General features: G+C 36.8%; 1 protein-coding gene across 5 annotated transcripts in view; it reads right to left on the bottom strand.

The window, feature by feature from the left end:
• The window catches only part of TNPO1 (transportin 1), an 86,630-nt gene that overhangs the window by 50,842 nt on the left and 18,541 nt on the right, over positions 1-17,247 (bottom strand). The window contains exons 1-2 of one of the 5 annotated variants that reach the window (XM_082457121.1): positions 2,534-2,681; positions 2,287-2,400 (exon numbers count right to left, since the gene is read on the bottom strand). In XM_082457121.1, the coding sequence (XP_082313247.1) occupies positions 2,287-2,391 (105 nt within the window). In that variant the 5' untranslated portion in view covers positions 2,392-2,400; positions 2,534-2,681. Of the gene's footprint in view, positions 1-1,671; positions 2,105-2,286; positions 2,401-2,533; positions 2,682-17,247 lie in introns of those variants that run through there. The other 4 variants (XM_082457122.1, XR_014262245.1, XM_082457120.1 and 1 more) reach the window with 4 other exon arrangements.

Below are 17,247 nucleotides of genomic sequence, written 5' to 3' on the forward strand. Positions count from 1 at the left end.
AAATGTTATTTATGTGCAAATCTACATATCAAACCTTATTATATAATAGTCAGTATTATGAAATTACTACACTGCAACAGTTCTACAGTTTTGCCCCCCACCCCCCAACAAGACCTAACGTTTCCAGTGACACCAACATGCAGGTATTTCATTCTGTTGGCAGGCAACAATGACATAATGGTCTACTATGTCTTTCTTCATGCCCTCTAATCCCTAACATGCTTTTTAATAACACCTCTAATTGTGTTTTATTAGACAGAATTTTCTCAATAGACTTAAATCTTTAAATTAAATCCACGATACACACTCTAGGCACACCATATTAGCTACTTATTATACACTAAAATACTCTCAGTGTTCAGTGCTCGGAACATAAATTAATATCAAAATATATTTCTCTAGAAAAATTCCAAGGTGTACTTTCTTTGACCAAAAAAATCCTAGTGATTTCTTTCTTTAGTGAACAGCCAAGATTAACAGCATGCTGATATGCTAATAATTTTTTATAAATATTTCCTGATAAGGTTCACTTTCTTAGAACTTGAGCTATCTATCCATAATAGTATAACGGTCTTTCTGAAAGTGCTCAAGCCTATACAAAAACAATAATCACATTCCTTCCAAAGGAGACACAAAAGAACAAGGTCATTATTAGGCACTCTGAAAATATAAAGCAGTGCGTATTTTTAAAATACTATTAACCTTTATCTACTGAAATTTAATTTGTTCCTTATGCAGAGGGCGTACTATGCTCCAGGCACACAGAATAAACCGTAAATTTGATTCCTAGCGCATGCATAGTACTGAGCATATAAAAGGTACTTAATAAATATGTACTAAAACAAAAAATTATGATATACAGTGCTGTACAAGAAATTACAATGCAGTTTTGGGATTGGCTAACTTAAGAAATTAACTGTCACATAACACCTACAATTCATCAAATATCAACATTTATCATTTCTACAGCTATGACAACACAAATTAAGACTGAGCCACAACAATGCTTCAAATACAAGCTCCAATACACCCCAAAACGACTATTCTTCCCTCAGTACTAGCAGTATACAAGCGAAATGGCTTAAAAAAAAAAACCAAACCAAGTAGACCTAAATCATTAACACCTCCATTTTAAAATAAGCAGTATTAATTAACCAAAAGGCTAGATACTTACCTACTGAAAAATTTTAAGTTACAGCAATGCAGTACTTCTTTGAGAAACTTATTTACCAGAACTTCTCAAGTAACTGTATTTAACTTAACGTTTATAGTGTTTTAAATGTAAATACGTCCAAACTACGCCAAAAGAGCTTACTTACCAAATTCCATACTAAGCAATTTTCCCTGTTTATTAACAATAAAAATTAAGAATTTTTTTTTTTTTTTTGCAAACAGCAGACTTAAGTTTACTAAACAATTAACTTCGTCTTAAAATAAGAGATAAAACGGTTATTTCTGATCGGGTGAATTTGTTTCCCTTATTGGATGCAGCAAGAGCTCTCCATTTGACCACAGTTTAGGGCACTACAGAAAGTACACACAGTAGAGGTTTTGCTTCTTCTCTTAAGTCTTTCTGCCTCTAAATCCGTAGTAATAGGACCAGCAAACTCGGTAAAGACTTGGTAACTGAGCAGACCGTCTTGAGCCAAAGATTTAAAAAGAAAATCTCACTTGGGAGGCAGGGAGCTCGCAACAGGTGTTGGCACGAACAGCCCCGAGGTGAGAGGCCTGAGACCCCTCACTTCTTGGTTTCCAGCCCTTCCGGGCAAGGGCCTGGCAGAAACCCCAGGCCCAACACCCAGGCGGTTCAAACCCCGCGCCAGCTCCACCCCACTCAGGCCGCCGATCTCCGCCGCGCATGCAGCGCTCTGCCCGCCGCCCCCTCCGCGCATTGTGTGGGCCGGGGCGTCGGTCGGGGGTCCGCGCCGGCACCCGGCTGCTCCGCTCTCCACCCCCTCAGCCGGTCAGCGGCGGGCGGGGACGTGACGAGCGGCCGGCTCACATGTCGCGATCCCGGGCGGCGGCCAGGAGCCCCCAGCCTCCCGCGGGCCGGAAACCGGCGGGCGCTGCGGCGCTCCGAAACGGAGGCACGAGGGCCGCGTGCGCGAGGCGGCGGGCAGGGGCGGCGGCGGCGGGCGGGCCTCTCCTCCCGGGCTGGCGGACGAAGGGCGGAGGGATCCGGGGAGCGGGAGGAGGGGGAGGGGCGGCGGGAGCCACCCGGCCGCCGAGAGCGGGCCCCGCGCGGGGCAAGCTGCGCGGGCAGCGGCGAGGCCTCGGAAAGGATACTTGTTGCACGGTTCTCTGGATGGTGGTGTCGGGGGACTGGGACTCCTTCAGCAGCTGCAGGATTTGCTGAAGCCCTTGCTCGTCAGGTTTCCACTCATACTCCATCTTGGTTTGCTGCAAATAAAGCCAGACACAGGAAGAGACGGAGCAAATGTTACTCCCCGTGCACAGGCCCGAGGGCTTCCCGCGCCAAGCACCCCCCTCCTCCCCGCCAGAACGACCCCTGCGCTCCCCGGACGCCTCGGACCTGCCTGGGGCGCCCCGAAAGAAGTCTCGGACGGTGAAACCCAGGGAAACTGATCCTAGCAGCTCGGCCGCCAATGTCTGCTGCTGCTGCCGCCGCGGCCGCCGAGCGCAAGGAGCCGACCAGACTGAGTCACCGCGAATTTGCAATCTGGCCCCTAGATCCGCTCACGGGAGCCCCCTGGGTCCTAGTGCCACGCAGTTTTCTCCAACCCAACTCTAGTTCCATCCAGATTATTACTGATTTAAGGGCTAATCAAAAATCAAGTCCTTATCAAAATCCCTGCGAAACACCTGAAGAGATCTGATTTTGGGTTTCAGTCATTTTAAGTTAACATGGTTAGTGATTAAGAATGACTGTAATAAGGACGAAAGCCTGGTAATTCCCCTGACAGCTCAACAATACTTAAAGAGAAGAAATAAAAATGTTTACATTTCAGTTTGATATATAAAGCAGTAAATACTAATATTTAGTCTAAAATATTAAAGATGCATTGCAATCACAACCCACACTTCGATAAACACTACATGTTGCATTTACATTTGCATAATTTGACCGAAAAAATGCATCCTTTCATAAACTTCAACTTTTGAACTCTTTACGTGAAATAAACTCCACCTGAAATAACCGCATTTCACAACTAATGACTTTGGGCTGAAGAAAAACAAGAAAAATAACGCAATTTTACAACTGGATAGTGTTTAATTCTATTAACGTGTTTTCACATACATTTTCTCATTTTATTATCACTCCGACCGGAGGAAGTATTATTTGCCCCCATGTGGCAACTATAGAGCAAAAAGATCAGAGGAAATTACAACAGTTAATTATTTAAGATTGGGAGGAGAATATAGGTTTCTTAAACTACCATGAGTTGCATCTGCTACGATCAATGGAAACTACCTTATCGATGACAGTTCCTTTAAAACTAAATGCTTAAACAAAAACAAAACTTAAGTATCAGGCATGAATTATTGTAAAAATCAAACTGAATTTGCTGAAGGAGAGGATTTTTTTTCATATGGATCTACTACTACTTGATGGTTTGACAGCTGAATTTAGTCCCTTCCTAGCAGGGGTTAAAAAAAATTACCTGACCTTACAGTACCTCTCTAGTTAGCAGTGTTTTTCTATTTTTAAAAAACCTTTTCCTCTCTCCTTCTTCACCTTTATTTTCCGCTTAATATCCTGTAGTCTGGCTTTGCTCACCAAATTCTATCAACTTCCTAAATGACCCAACCCCCAAACAAAACCCCCCAAAACAAAAATGATATCTGGACATAATATCTATTAATAATACTGTAGTGTTTTTATGCCAGTCTTCATTCTGTGTGTTTATATATTTTATAATAATGGGATTGTCTTGTTTCTTGGCCAATTCCATATATCATTAAATATTAAAAGTATTTTTTTAAAAAGTATTCCATTGTATTGACGTGCCATAATTTTAATAAACTTTTAATTGATATTATACAATAACCTGTACAAATCATAAGCATACAACTAGATGGATTTTTATAAAGTGAATACCTGTGAATACCTGTGTGACCAACATCCACATCAAGATAAAGATCATTACCAGTACCAAGGTTTCTCTTGTACCCATTCTCGGTCATCAACCCATGCCATAATCCCTATTATAATTTCTATCACTATAGACCTCTCCCCTTTCCCTCTTGACTTTTTTACTTCAGAAACTTCAAAAAAACTTTACAAAAACAATATTACAACAAATCAAACAACATGGTTGTACAAAATAGTTAATTCAATTCCATCACTAAGCTTACCTCCCTGACAGAATCAGTTTCAACAGTTTGATATGAATCCTTCTACACCTTTCTCTATTCTCAAGCATACACATAGTTCTGGTTTGTTTTTTAGGATCATGCCACATACTACACTCTATTAACTAAAAACTTTAAAACACATAATATTGCATGGCCATCATTCCAGGCCACTACATATAGATTTAACTTTTCACTTTTTAATAGATGCACATTGGTCTTTAGAATGGATAGAACATAACTTGTTCAACTATTTCCTGACTGGCTTCCAGGTTGCTTCTACTTTTTTGTGACTACAAACAACACGGCAAAAAACATTCTTGTACTAATGTCCCCCTAGCCAGTAAAGGCAACCCAGTGTGATTATTAGGCCAAAAGTATGTGTATTTAAACATTTCTAATAGTTATTACCAGGTTACTTTCCAAAAACAGCTGCAATCCACACTCACCAATAATATGTTTCCCATATATCCACCAGCAAGTTCTTTTAATTTTGGTTAATCTAATGGGTGAACATTTAAAATTTCTCCTGTTCCTGGACGGGGGAGGGAGTGGGTGAAGAGGGGGTGAGGAACCTTAACGTCTGAGCCTTAGTTATGAGTTGGGCTGCTACCATGCATATCCCACCTGTTGAGGTGACAACTGGATACCTACTTAACTCCTTAGCTGCCTTTCTGAAAAAGAAACTAATGCCAGGGGCCAACAGCAGCCAAGTCCAAAAGATACCTTCATCACACCTATCCTGAGGATGGCTGCCCCATATCATTACCATGCTTCCTTCTTTATCCCTGCATCAAATCAACAGAATTCTTTTTCTTTTTGAATAGCTTAGTATTAAGAACATTTAATGTGATCAGCCTATGATGATGAGATAGGAAGAACTGAGATAAACTGTTCCCTCACACCTTACTCAAGTTATCTGGAACAAAAGGCTCTCAAAAATATTTGATTGTTAATTGCTTGATAAGAGATCTCAGGCCACTCTGAACTTCTATACCACATTTTTTAATTGTGGTAAAATATACATAATATAAAATTTAGCATTTTAACCATTTAAAGTGTACAGTTCAGTGGCATTAAGTACATTTTCATTGTTGTACAACCATTGCCACCTCTATCTCCAGAACTTACCAAATTTTCATAGCCATTAAAATTAGGAAGAATCTTATCCTAGGGTAGCCAGAGATATCGCAGGGTTATTTAGATAATGTCTGAAGTACTTCAAGCTAACCAAGCACACCAGAATTATGAGGTAGAAATCGTTTATTTAAACAGTAAACTACATCTATATTAATTAAATAGAATATCAAGATTAATATTAAATTTTCTTAAAATAGTTACTATTCTTTTTGCACACTGAAGACTCAGAAATGTTTCAGAAAAGGGAAATAGTACTTCAAATTTTTCTCTTTTAGAGTACACAAATCACGCTGATTGGCCCATGACATTCAATGGTAAGTCCCCGCTCCCCCACAAAAGGCATTTCAATAAGCCAAGACAGTTATTTGAACTATCTATACAGAAGCTGGCACCAGAATAAAAAGCTTGCAAGAGGTAAGTTACTGTAAGATAACATCTTGGCCTTCAGAAGACTAAAACTTACTCTAGTCCTAAACTGTTAAGAACTTGAATTTACATTAAAAATTTGAATTTACTAGAGTTTATGAGAGGTAAAGAAGCCAGACTGGTTGAAAAAGTAAACATAAGGCAGACAGAAGGGCTGGACTCAACCAACCTAAATTTAAATCCTAGTTCTTTCACTTAGTAGCAGTGAAAACCTGCGCAAGTTAATTAATCTCTCTGAGCCTCAGTTTCCCAACTATAAAATGAGAACATACTGACTCTGTAATAGGATTATAGATACTTGCCTGGCATACAGTATGGTTTGAAATTTAGTGGCTTTGTTTGTTACATCAATCAATGATTTTCTGCTGCCTGCAAGATGAAATCTAACTTCTTTTTCATGGAAGAGGCTCTTCATGATCTGGTCCATCACCTCCAGGGACAGCTTTATCTCTTACAACTCAACCTCCAACTTTTATGCTCCAGCAATACCAGCTGCGCCTCTCATACCTCTGAGCCTTTGAATAGGGACTTCCTGTCTGGAGTGAACTCTTTAAATTTGACCATTCGGCAAACTCCATCTCACTCTTCAGATATATGCTCCTCTACTCAGTTTCCCAGTATTTACTGAGAGTCTTCCTTGGCACTATGATTGGTACTGGATACTATTTCTCTTCTGTAACATTATTGTAGGACCTTCCCACAAGACTTAAGTATTTTTTTCATTACAAATCTATAGTTTATGGCTATTTCCTTTTCACAAACTGTCATAATTATTTCCAGGTCTGTCTTAGAAACACATCATGTGTTGAGAGCAGTGACAGTATCTTTTTGCCCCTTTGAATCACTCTAGCAGAGTGATTCAGTAAGTATTTGCTGAATAAATACTATTGTTGCTCATTACTCAAATACTATTATTGTCCATTAATTCAACTGAATAAATATTAAGCTGAGCAACTACCATGTACTCCGTGAGCATTAGAGATTCAAAGGTAAGTAAAATACTGTTCTTGCCCTAAGTTCTCATTTAGTGACAGGGACACATGCACTATCTATGAATGAAGTATGCGATTGAAGTGCAATAGGAAAAAAAAGAAAATATTCTGCCAGGAAGAAAGATGTGCTTTTCTCCCATATGCTTCAGAGTCTTTCTTCTCTCCTAATTTCAATTAAATTCAAACAAATATTTACTGAGCAGTCAAATGTTTCCACCTATATGGTGAATCACCATGAATGTGATAAATGTTGCCATCAGTGACATGATTTCCCAAAATGGTGAACAATTCTTGGCAGAGTTCCACGCAAAACAAGGTACAATCTTCCTTCAATAATACAGTAGTTTTATTCCTGGAAAACTCAACATTTAATTAAAATTCTGCAAAAAATTCCATGTGTATATGTGAAACTAAGTTAGGCTCTCTAGGCTCTGACAGCTATGAACAAATTTTTTTCACCTATGTAACTCCCTAATGGGACATTCAAAAGTCATTCAGGGCTCCAGACAGTTCTTAATGATGAACATCTAGGACCCCTCAGCTCCACCTACTAAGTGGCAAGAGCACCTCCCAATTACTAGGACATTCCCCTCCCTCCTCAGAGAGTGGCACTGCCTCAGTGGAGAATGACTATGGGAGGGGATAGTACCAGGGGCTGTGGGGACATTATGCTAACCCAGTTAAGAGGTCAGGAAAGGACTTCCTTGAGGAAGTGACTTTTTTACCTGAGATCTAATAGGACTTACTAAAAAGTGAAAGTGAGAGGAAGGTAGGGCTAGGAAGACCTCACAGACTATGTTAGGAAGTTTGACTCAAACCCATGACTCAAACCCAACTAACCTGGTTCCAGGGTCCAGTCTCTAAGCCCCTGATAAACTGCCTTTTAAACAGAAACATCAATTTCTGTAAACTGGGAAACTAATCATAAAGAAAACCATTTGTATGCTAAAGAAATAACATGTATTTGATACCTTTGTAGTGAGGTAGAGAAGTAAAAATCGTATTTCACTATTATAAAAATTATAATAGATCTAAAAAAGCAGTATGTATACAGTGTGAAAATATAATAAAAATGAGATATTTCAATAGCATTGAGTAAATGAGTTCAAAACATTCTAAATCTGATCTTCACAACATCCCTTTCTTGTAAGTAGGTGGCAAGTATTATCTTCATTTGACAAGCAGATAAATCAAAATACAGCTTAAGTCATCTGCTGAATCACTTGCTGAATGTGAATCAGATCTTCCAAAATAAAATGTCTCTTACACTGGTTTTTTACAAAAAGATGTTATGATGAACAAGAAAGAAAAAAAATCAGAGATGCCTAGAGGGCTAAAAAGAGCATGCTATTTTTTAAAAAGTTACTTAATAAAACTTTTATAAGAAATTGAACCAAAATTCAGGTATGAAGGGAAAGAAGGGAAAGTCTAAAGGCAAATGATTATTAGTAACTTTTTTAAAATGAGGTTTTTTTAATGTCAAAGAATGAAAATGTCGACAGGCTTGCTAAATAATAGATATCAGTAGAACTAGAAGGTTCTTCAAGAGATTCTATAAAGTAATCAGAGATTAAGGATCAAAAAAAAAAAAAGAGAGGAAAAAGCAAAAGCAACCATTGAGCCCAAGCTACTTGAGGAAATGAGCTCAACTAGATTGAAGGGCAGGGACCATAGCATACGGACCCTCTGATGTTACATGGTGCTAGACACATAGCAGGTTTTAAATTGTTCTTGACTGATTAGGGTGATGGATCTCATTCACCACTTGGAAGAATTATGCTAAGAGGTTAAAATTACAATCCTCTGGCATTGCAATTTGTCACCTAAGAGCTGAAAGATTTACAGAAAAAAAAAGAAAATGAAAAATAAGTACTATGGAAAATTTAAATAAATGTATTCTTAGAGTGCCCTTTCAGGAAGACCTCTGAAGACGACTAGTCATGTGACTCAAGTGCTAAAGTTTACAAACAAACATTTTTTAAAAAAGGCTAGTATCAAAATGAGCAGGTTACAAGAAGGAAAACTAGATCTCAAAACTCACTCCAATCTACAATCAGGTACTTCCTATATAATTCAGTTCATTAAATATTCACAGCAGCACTATGAGGTAGATATTAACTCTACTTTATATTTAGCTGAGGTTCAAAGAGGTTAAGTAGCTTGCCCAGCCAGTATGTGGCAGATTGGGCATTCAAAACCACATCTGTGTAATTCCAAAGTCTGGACTGTGTCTAGTAAAAAAGGCAACCCTGTTAGCATTTATGGAGCACTTCTATGCGCCAGTTATTATACTAAGTGATTTAAATGCATGATCTCACTTAATTCCATGAGTAGGGACTACTATTACCTCCATTTTATAGAAGAGTAACAGGCTTAAGAAAAGTTGAGTAATGTGTCCAAGGTCACAGAAATAGTAAAGAACAAAGGCAGGACTCAAGCTCAGATGCACCCAACTCCAGAGCCTGTGCACTGATTCATGCTGCCATATTATTCTCATTCTGCCACTTCCACGAACATGTGACTAATCCTTAACAGAACTCTTGGGTAGAGTTCATGGGTAGGCTTATCTTTTTCTTTCTATTCCATGCATCACCAAGAACTCAAAAGCTCTCTTATTTAAGTGTCTCCTTTCATTAGTTCAGGTGGGATAACGGCACTTTGCTTTTCAGAATTCAAACTACGTATTGTACATCAAAATAAAAAGCTGATAGGAGTAATACTTCCCATATATTTAACTTTTGGTCATATAATTTTCATCATCAAAACACCAATTCTCTGTTGATTTCTAAGACAGATTTAACTGTTTTAACTCTTTAATATCACAATTGGTCTCACTCTCCATGTACGTTAAGCTATGTAAACCAGTGGTTCTCAGCCCTGACTGGGCATTATACTCATTAGGGCCTTTAAAACAATATGATGCTTGTTCCCTATGACCCCCACTGACTCCATGTAGGAGTGGAGCCTAGGCACCTGGGCATGGGTATGTTTAAACAACTCCCAGGTGGTTCTAATATACAGCCAGTTGAGACTCTTTGTATTAACTCAATAAATCTGCTCCTGGCAATTTTCATGAGTTTCTTACTCTAATGAGCAGCAGTGTCCTAGCTGTACCAGAAATGACAGAAAATAGAAGAAAGTGGAAGCGAATGCAGACTGTACTGATTAACATGGAAATATTCTAACTGCTAGAAAAATGTCTTTGATGAAAACCAAAACATAAGAACATGTTGTTTATAGTCACATCATAATTTGTACTACTTGGTAAGGACTGCATGAGTTGGAAGCTATTAAGTACGATGGTCATTTACTTCATTATTTATCAGTGACAGAGGCTGGGTAAGGAGTTGCACTTAGGTTCTTAGAAATGGAAACTTGGGAAAAGTCAAGATACGGGGGAACAACAAAAGTTGTTATATAAATTAAATACGTTAAGTAAATTATAAATAAAACATACTAGACAATTATGGTCCTTGACCAGCCAAATACAATTTAAATTCATATATCAAATCAACTTATCTTGCAAGTAATAACCACATCTTTCTTCAGATGGCAATATTAAGACATTCATAAAATTGAAAGAAAACCTTTCTAAATAATAAGCCCACACATTAAATACAAATATACAAAATAAGTAAATTAGGTCCCTGATTCTTTTAGCATTGTAGCTTCATTAAAGAGCTTTACTAGAGATCTTCCCAATGCTACATTCAACTGACTATCCTCATTGAATATGTCAACCATACTCTAACACAGTTGTCATTTCCGTGACATTGATTTAAGAAAAAATCCTCTTTTATTAACATGATTGTAAATTCCATTTCAGAATGTAAATTCCATTTCAGAATGTTCGCTGATCATTGCCTAGTGGTTTCAGGTAAACACAGTGCTTAATAATTTTCAAAGTACTGTCACACTTTATCTATAATTTTCAAAACTAAATTGTGAGTTGAGGAAACAGTTTCAGTTATGTTAAGCAACTTGCCGAAAGTCAGTTGGTTAGTAAATGTTAAGACTTGGGTTAGATTGCTGAAAACTTCTCAAACTTGGGGAGAGAAATGAACATCCAGATCTCAAATAGGTTAAACCCAAAAAAGGGCTACGTCAAGAATTTATAATTGTCTTAAGTCAAAAACAGAGAATTTTGAAAGCAGCAAGAGAAAAGCAACTCTTCACATAAAAGGGAGCCCCCATAAGACTATGAGCAGGTTTCTCAACGGAAACTTTGCAGGCCAGGAAAGAGTGGAATGACATATTCAAAATAGTGGGGAAAAAAAAACACCAAAACTTGTCAGCCAAGAATACTATACCCAGCAAAGCTGTCCTTCAGAAATGAAGGAGAGGGACTTTCCTGGTGGCACAGTGGTTAAGACTCCGCACTCCCAATACAGGGGGCCTGGGTTCAATCCCTGGTCTGGGAACTAGATCCCACATGCATGCCACAACTAAGCGTTCTCATGCTGCAACTAAGAGTTCTCATGCCACAACTAAGGATCCGGTGAGCCGCAACTAAGGAGCCCATGTGCCTCAACTAAGGAACCGGCAAGCCACAACTAAGAAGCCCTTGAGCCGCAACTAAGAAGCTCGCCTGATGCAACTAAGGAGCCTGCGAGCCACAAGTAAGGAGCCTGCCTGACACAACTAAGACCCGATGCAACCAAATAAATAAATAAATATTTAAAAAAAAGAAAGGAAAAAGAAATTAAGGAGCGATAACGACATTCCCAAACAAAAGCTGAGGGATTTCATCACCACTAGATCTGCCTTACAAGAAATGGTAGAAGAACATTTTTCAAGTTGTAAAGTAAAAGAATGCTAATTAACATCCTAAAACCATATAAATGTATAAAACCTACTGGTAATGGTAAATATATTATGAAACACAGATTCTTTGACATTGTAATGGTTCTATTTAATTCACTTACAACTCTAGTTTAAAAGTTTAAAAAAAAGTATTAAAAATAACCATAGCTACAATACTTTGATAATGGATAAGCAGTAAAAAAATATGGATACTGTAACATCAATAACCTAAAATGTGATAGGGAGAGAAGTAGAAGTATAAAGTTTCTGTATGTTCTTGAAGTTGTTATCAGCTTAAAATAGGATGTTATATTTTATGTAAGCCTCATAGTTACCACAAAGGAAAAATCTGTAGTAAATGCACAAAAGATTATGATAAAGGATTCAAAGTATAACACTACAAAAAGTCATCAAATCACAAAGACAGCAAGAAAGGGTCAAAGGATCTACAAAACAGAAAACACTTATCAAAATGGCAACAGTGAGTCATTATCTATCAATAATTACCTTAAATGTAAATAGATTAAATTCTCCAATCAAAAGACAAAGAATGTTGGAAGAAATTAAAAAAAAAAAAGATACAACATGCTGCCTAAAAGAGACTCACTTTATCTTTATGGACACACATAGATTGAAGAGTGAAGGGATGGAAAAGATATTTCAAGCAAATGGTAACCAAAAGAAAGCAGGTGTAGCTATACTTATAGCAGACAAAATAGACTTTAAACTAAAAATGGTCTAAAGAGACAAAGAAGTTCATCATATTATGATAAGGGAATCAATCCATCAAAAAGATATAACAATTGTAAACATTTATGTATCCAGCATTAGAGCACCTAAATATATAAAGCATATATATAATACCAGAACTAAAAGGAAAAATAAACAGCAATACAATAATACCTGGGGACTTTAATACTCCACTCTTACAGAGAATCGATGAGGAGACACTGGACTTGAATAACACTAGAGACTAAATGGACATAACAAACACATACAGAACATTCCACCCAACAGCAACAGAACACACATTCTTCTCAAGTGCACACGGAACACGTTCTAGGTTAGATCATATGTTAGGCGACCAAGTAAGTCTCAACAAATTCAAGACAGACGTTATATCAAGTATCTTTTCTGATCACAATGGTATGAAACTAGAAATCAGTAACGGGGAAAGCTGGAAAATTCACAAATACATGGAAATGAACACATTCCTGAACAACCAATGGATCAAAAAAGAAACTAAAAAAGGAATAAAAATATATCTTGAGACAAACTGAAATGGAAACACAACATACCAAAACTTATGAGATGCAGCAAAAGCAGCTCTAAGAGAAACGTTTACAGCCATAACCACATACATCAAGAAAAATAAAGATATCAAATAAACAACTTTAGCTTATACCTCAAGGAAATAGGAAAAAGAAGAACAAACTAATCCCAAGTTTAGCAGAAGGGAGGAAATAACAAAAATTAAAGCAGAAATAAAGGAAATAGTGAAAAAGAAAATAATAGAGAAGATCAACAAAATCAAGAGTTGGTTCTTTGAAAAGATAAACAAAATTGACAAAAACCTTTAGCTAGCTTAACAAAGAGAGAACTCAAAATTATAAATGAAAGAGGAGACATTACAACTGATACCACAGAAATACAAAGGATCACAAGAGATCACTATAATACACCAATAAACTGGACAAACTAGAAGAAATAGATAAATTACTAGAAACATATGATGTACCAAACTGAATCATGAAGAAACAGAAAATCTGAACAGACCAATAATGAGAAAGAAGATTGATCAGATTGAATCCCAACAAAGAATAGCTCAGGACCAGATGGTTTCACTGGTGAATTCTACCAAACATTTAAAAAAGAATTAATATCAATTCTATAACTCTTACAAAAAAATGAAGAGGAGGGAACACTTCCAAATGCATTTTACGAGGTAACAGCATTTCCCTGATAGCAAAGTCAAGTTAGGACACTAGAAGAAAACTACAAGCCAGTATCTCTGATGGATAAAGATGAAAAAAATCTCAACAAATTACTGGCAAACCAAACTCAACAGCACATTCAAAAGATCATACACCATAATCAAGTGAGATTAATCCTTGGGATGAAAGGATGATTCAACACACACAAATCAATCTATGTGATACATCACATTAACAAAATGAAAGATATGAATCATATGAGCATGTCAACAGAGGCAGAAAAAACATACAAAATTCAGTAACTATTCATGATAAAAACTCTCAACAAACTTGGTATAGAAGAAACATACCTCAACATAAAAAAGGCCATATACGGCAAACCCACAGGAAGCATCATACTCAATGGTAAAAGGTTGAAAACTTTTCCTATAAGATCAGGAATAAGATAAGGGTGCCCATTCTCACTACTACGATTAACCACAATACCAAGTAACAACGCAAGATAAAGGTACTAAAAGGCATCCAAATTAGAAAAGAAGTAAAATTGTCTCTGTTTGCTGACGGCATGATCTTACACATAGAAAATCCTAAAGATTCTATCAAAAAACTAAATGAATTCAGTAAAGTTACAGGATACAAAATCAACATACAAAAACCAGGTGCATTTCTATACACTAACAACAAATTATCTGGAATAAAAAACAAAACAGTTCCATTTACAATACCATCAAAGAGAATAATAAAATACTTAGGAATAAATTTAACCAAGGAGGTAAAAGGTCTGTACACTGAAAACTATAAAACTGTGATGAAAGAAACTGAAGAAGAAACAAATGGAAAGATATCCCACGTTCATGAAATGGAAGAATTAATATTATTAAAATGTCCATAATACCCAAAGCCATCCAGAGATAATGCAATCTCTATCAAGATTCCAATGGCATTTTTTTTTTTTACAGAAATAGAAAAAACAATCCTAAAATTCATATGGAACCACAGAAGACCCTGAATAGCCAAAGCAATCCTGAGAAAGAAGAACAAAGCTAGAGACACCACACTTCTTGATTTCAAACTATATTACAGAGCTAAAGCAACCAAAACAGTACTAGCATAAAAACCGACATACAGACCAATGGAATAGAACTGAGAGCCCAGAAATAAACCCATGCATATGCAGTCAACTAATATTTGACAAGGGAGCCAAGAATACTCAGTGGGGAAAAGACAGTCTGTTCAATAAATGGTGCTGGGCAAACTGGATATTCACATGCAAAAGAATGAAACTGGACCACCTTCTCACTCCATTTACACGAATAAACTCAAAATGTATTAAAGACTTGAATGTAAGACCTGAAAACATACTTCTGGAAAACACAGGCAGTACCCTCTTTGACATCAGTCTTAGCAATATTTTCTTGGATCAGGCAAGGAAAATAAAAGCAAAAATAAACAAATGAGATTCATCAAACTAAACTCCTTTGGCATGAAAAGGCAGCCTACTGAATGGAAAATGGTATTTGCAAATGATGTATCTGATAAAGGGTTAATATCCAAAATATATAAAGAACTCATACAGCTCAACATCAAAAAAACCCAAACAACCCAATTAAAAAGTGGGCAGAAGACTTGAACAGACATTTTTCCAAAGACATACAGTTGGCCAACAACACTGAAAAGATGCTCAACATCATTAATCATCAGGGAAATGCAAATCAAAACCACCATGAGATAACACCTCAAACCTGTTAGAATGGCTATTACCAAAAAGAACAGAGATAGCAAGTGCTGGTGAGGATGTGGAGAAAAGGGAACCTTTGTGCACTGTTGGTAGGAATGTAAATAGGTACAGCCACTATGGAAAATAGGATAGAGGTTCCTCAAAAAATTAAAAACAGAATTACTATATGAGACAGCAATTCCACTTCTGGGTATATATTCAAAGGAGAGAAAAGCACTATGTCAAAGAGATATCTGTACCCACATGTTCACTGTAGCATTATTTACAATAGCCAAGACATGGAACCAAGGTATGTGTCCACTGACAGAAGAATGAATAAAGAAAACATGATACACACACACACACACACACACACACACACACAAGAATATTATTTGGCTATAAAAAAGAAGAAAATCCTGTCATTTGTGACAACATGGATGAACCCTGAGAGCACGATGCCAAGTCAGATAGAGAAAGACAAGTGCTGTATGACTTACTTATATGAGGAATCAAAAAAACCCTAAAACTCATAGAGAGCAGACGGGTAGTAGCCAGGGGCCAGGGGAGGGAGGAATGGGTGAAGGTGATCAAAGAGTACAAACTTCCAGTTATAAGATGAATAAATTCTGGGGATGTAATGTGCAGCGTGGTGACTATAGTTAACAATACTGTATTATATATTTGAAAGTTGCTAAGACAATAAATCTTAAAAGTTCTCACCCCACGCCCCCAAATTTTTTTTAACTTGTAACTACACGAGATGATGGATATGTTAACTAACCTTATTGCAGTAATCATTTCACAATATATACATATATCAAATCATTATGTTGTATATCTTAAACTTATACAATGTTATATGTCAATTATATCTCCATAAAGCTGGTAATATATAAAAAATAAATAAGACAGTTTCACTACTACTTCTACAAAAAAACAAAACACGTTGGGTTGGAATGTATGTCTTTCTGGTCCAATGTTTCTTTTACTTCAAACTGCTTCTTTAATTCATAGTTCATAAAATATGGAAGTATAATTAATTAAAAGAACAGCTTGTCTTAAAGTAACATCACTCTACACTGATTACTTACTTGATGGTTCATGTGTGGACATACATGCAAGATGAAGACAAATCTGTAGGTACCTTAGCAAGACTATAATAGCTCTTGGTAAAACGCTGGTAATGAATGATTAAAAATGTATCAGCACCAGGCAAGCTATTGATTATAGCTGCACTTACTGTATTTAAGACGATGGTAAAAAGGGCTATAATGCAAATAGCCAAATATTTTCCCATATAATACATCTGAAATTATAAGTAAAAAAAAAAAAAAAAAAAAAGGTATGATTCACTATTTTAGTATCTACTTTAAAGTGAGACATGCCTGTATAGTTGATAGGGAGCTAAGCTGATAGTTTTTTGAAAAATTAGGTAGCACATGGGGACAACCATTACAGATCACTTTGGTAACTACAAGTATACTGTTTCATTACAGCTAGATTCCTCCTCAAGTTCTGAAGTGAGAGGGCCCTATGAGTTTCTCATTCATGTCCAAAACTATCTTTGATTGTTAAAGTGTAATGGGCTGATTCAATATTTCACATTTTCAAGTGTAAACAGAAAAAGGAACATAGCACAATGCTCACTGGCCAGGGCTGAATTGGTAAAAGGGTCAGAGCAGTTTAGACAGTAAAACAGAAAGGTGATACGTGGTAAGTAGTCAGTAGGCTGATTATCATTAGTTTTTATCTAATCTTTCCTTTGTTCATTGAAATCTCACTCACACATACAGGGGCATATATCATTCATATTTCAGCTGTGGGAAGACAGACACAGCAGAAAAAACTCATGAAAGGAAATCAATTTTTATTCAACACAATGTTAGTGCCTGAGCTGAATATTGTTCTACACTATTTT

The sequence above is a fragment of the Balaenoptera physalus genome (assembly GCF_965194825.1).
Source record: "Balaenoptera physalus genome assembly, chromosome: 3".
In the NCBI taxonomy this organism is placed as follows: Eukaryota; Metazoa; Chordata; class Mammalia; order Artiodactyla; family Balaenopteridae; genus Balaenoptera; species Balaenoptera physalus.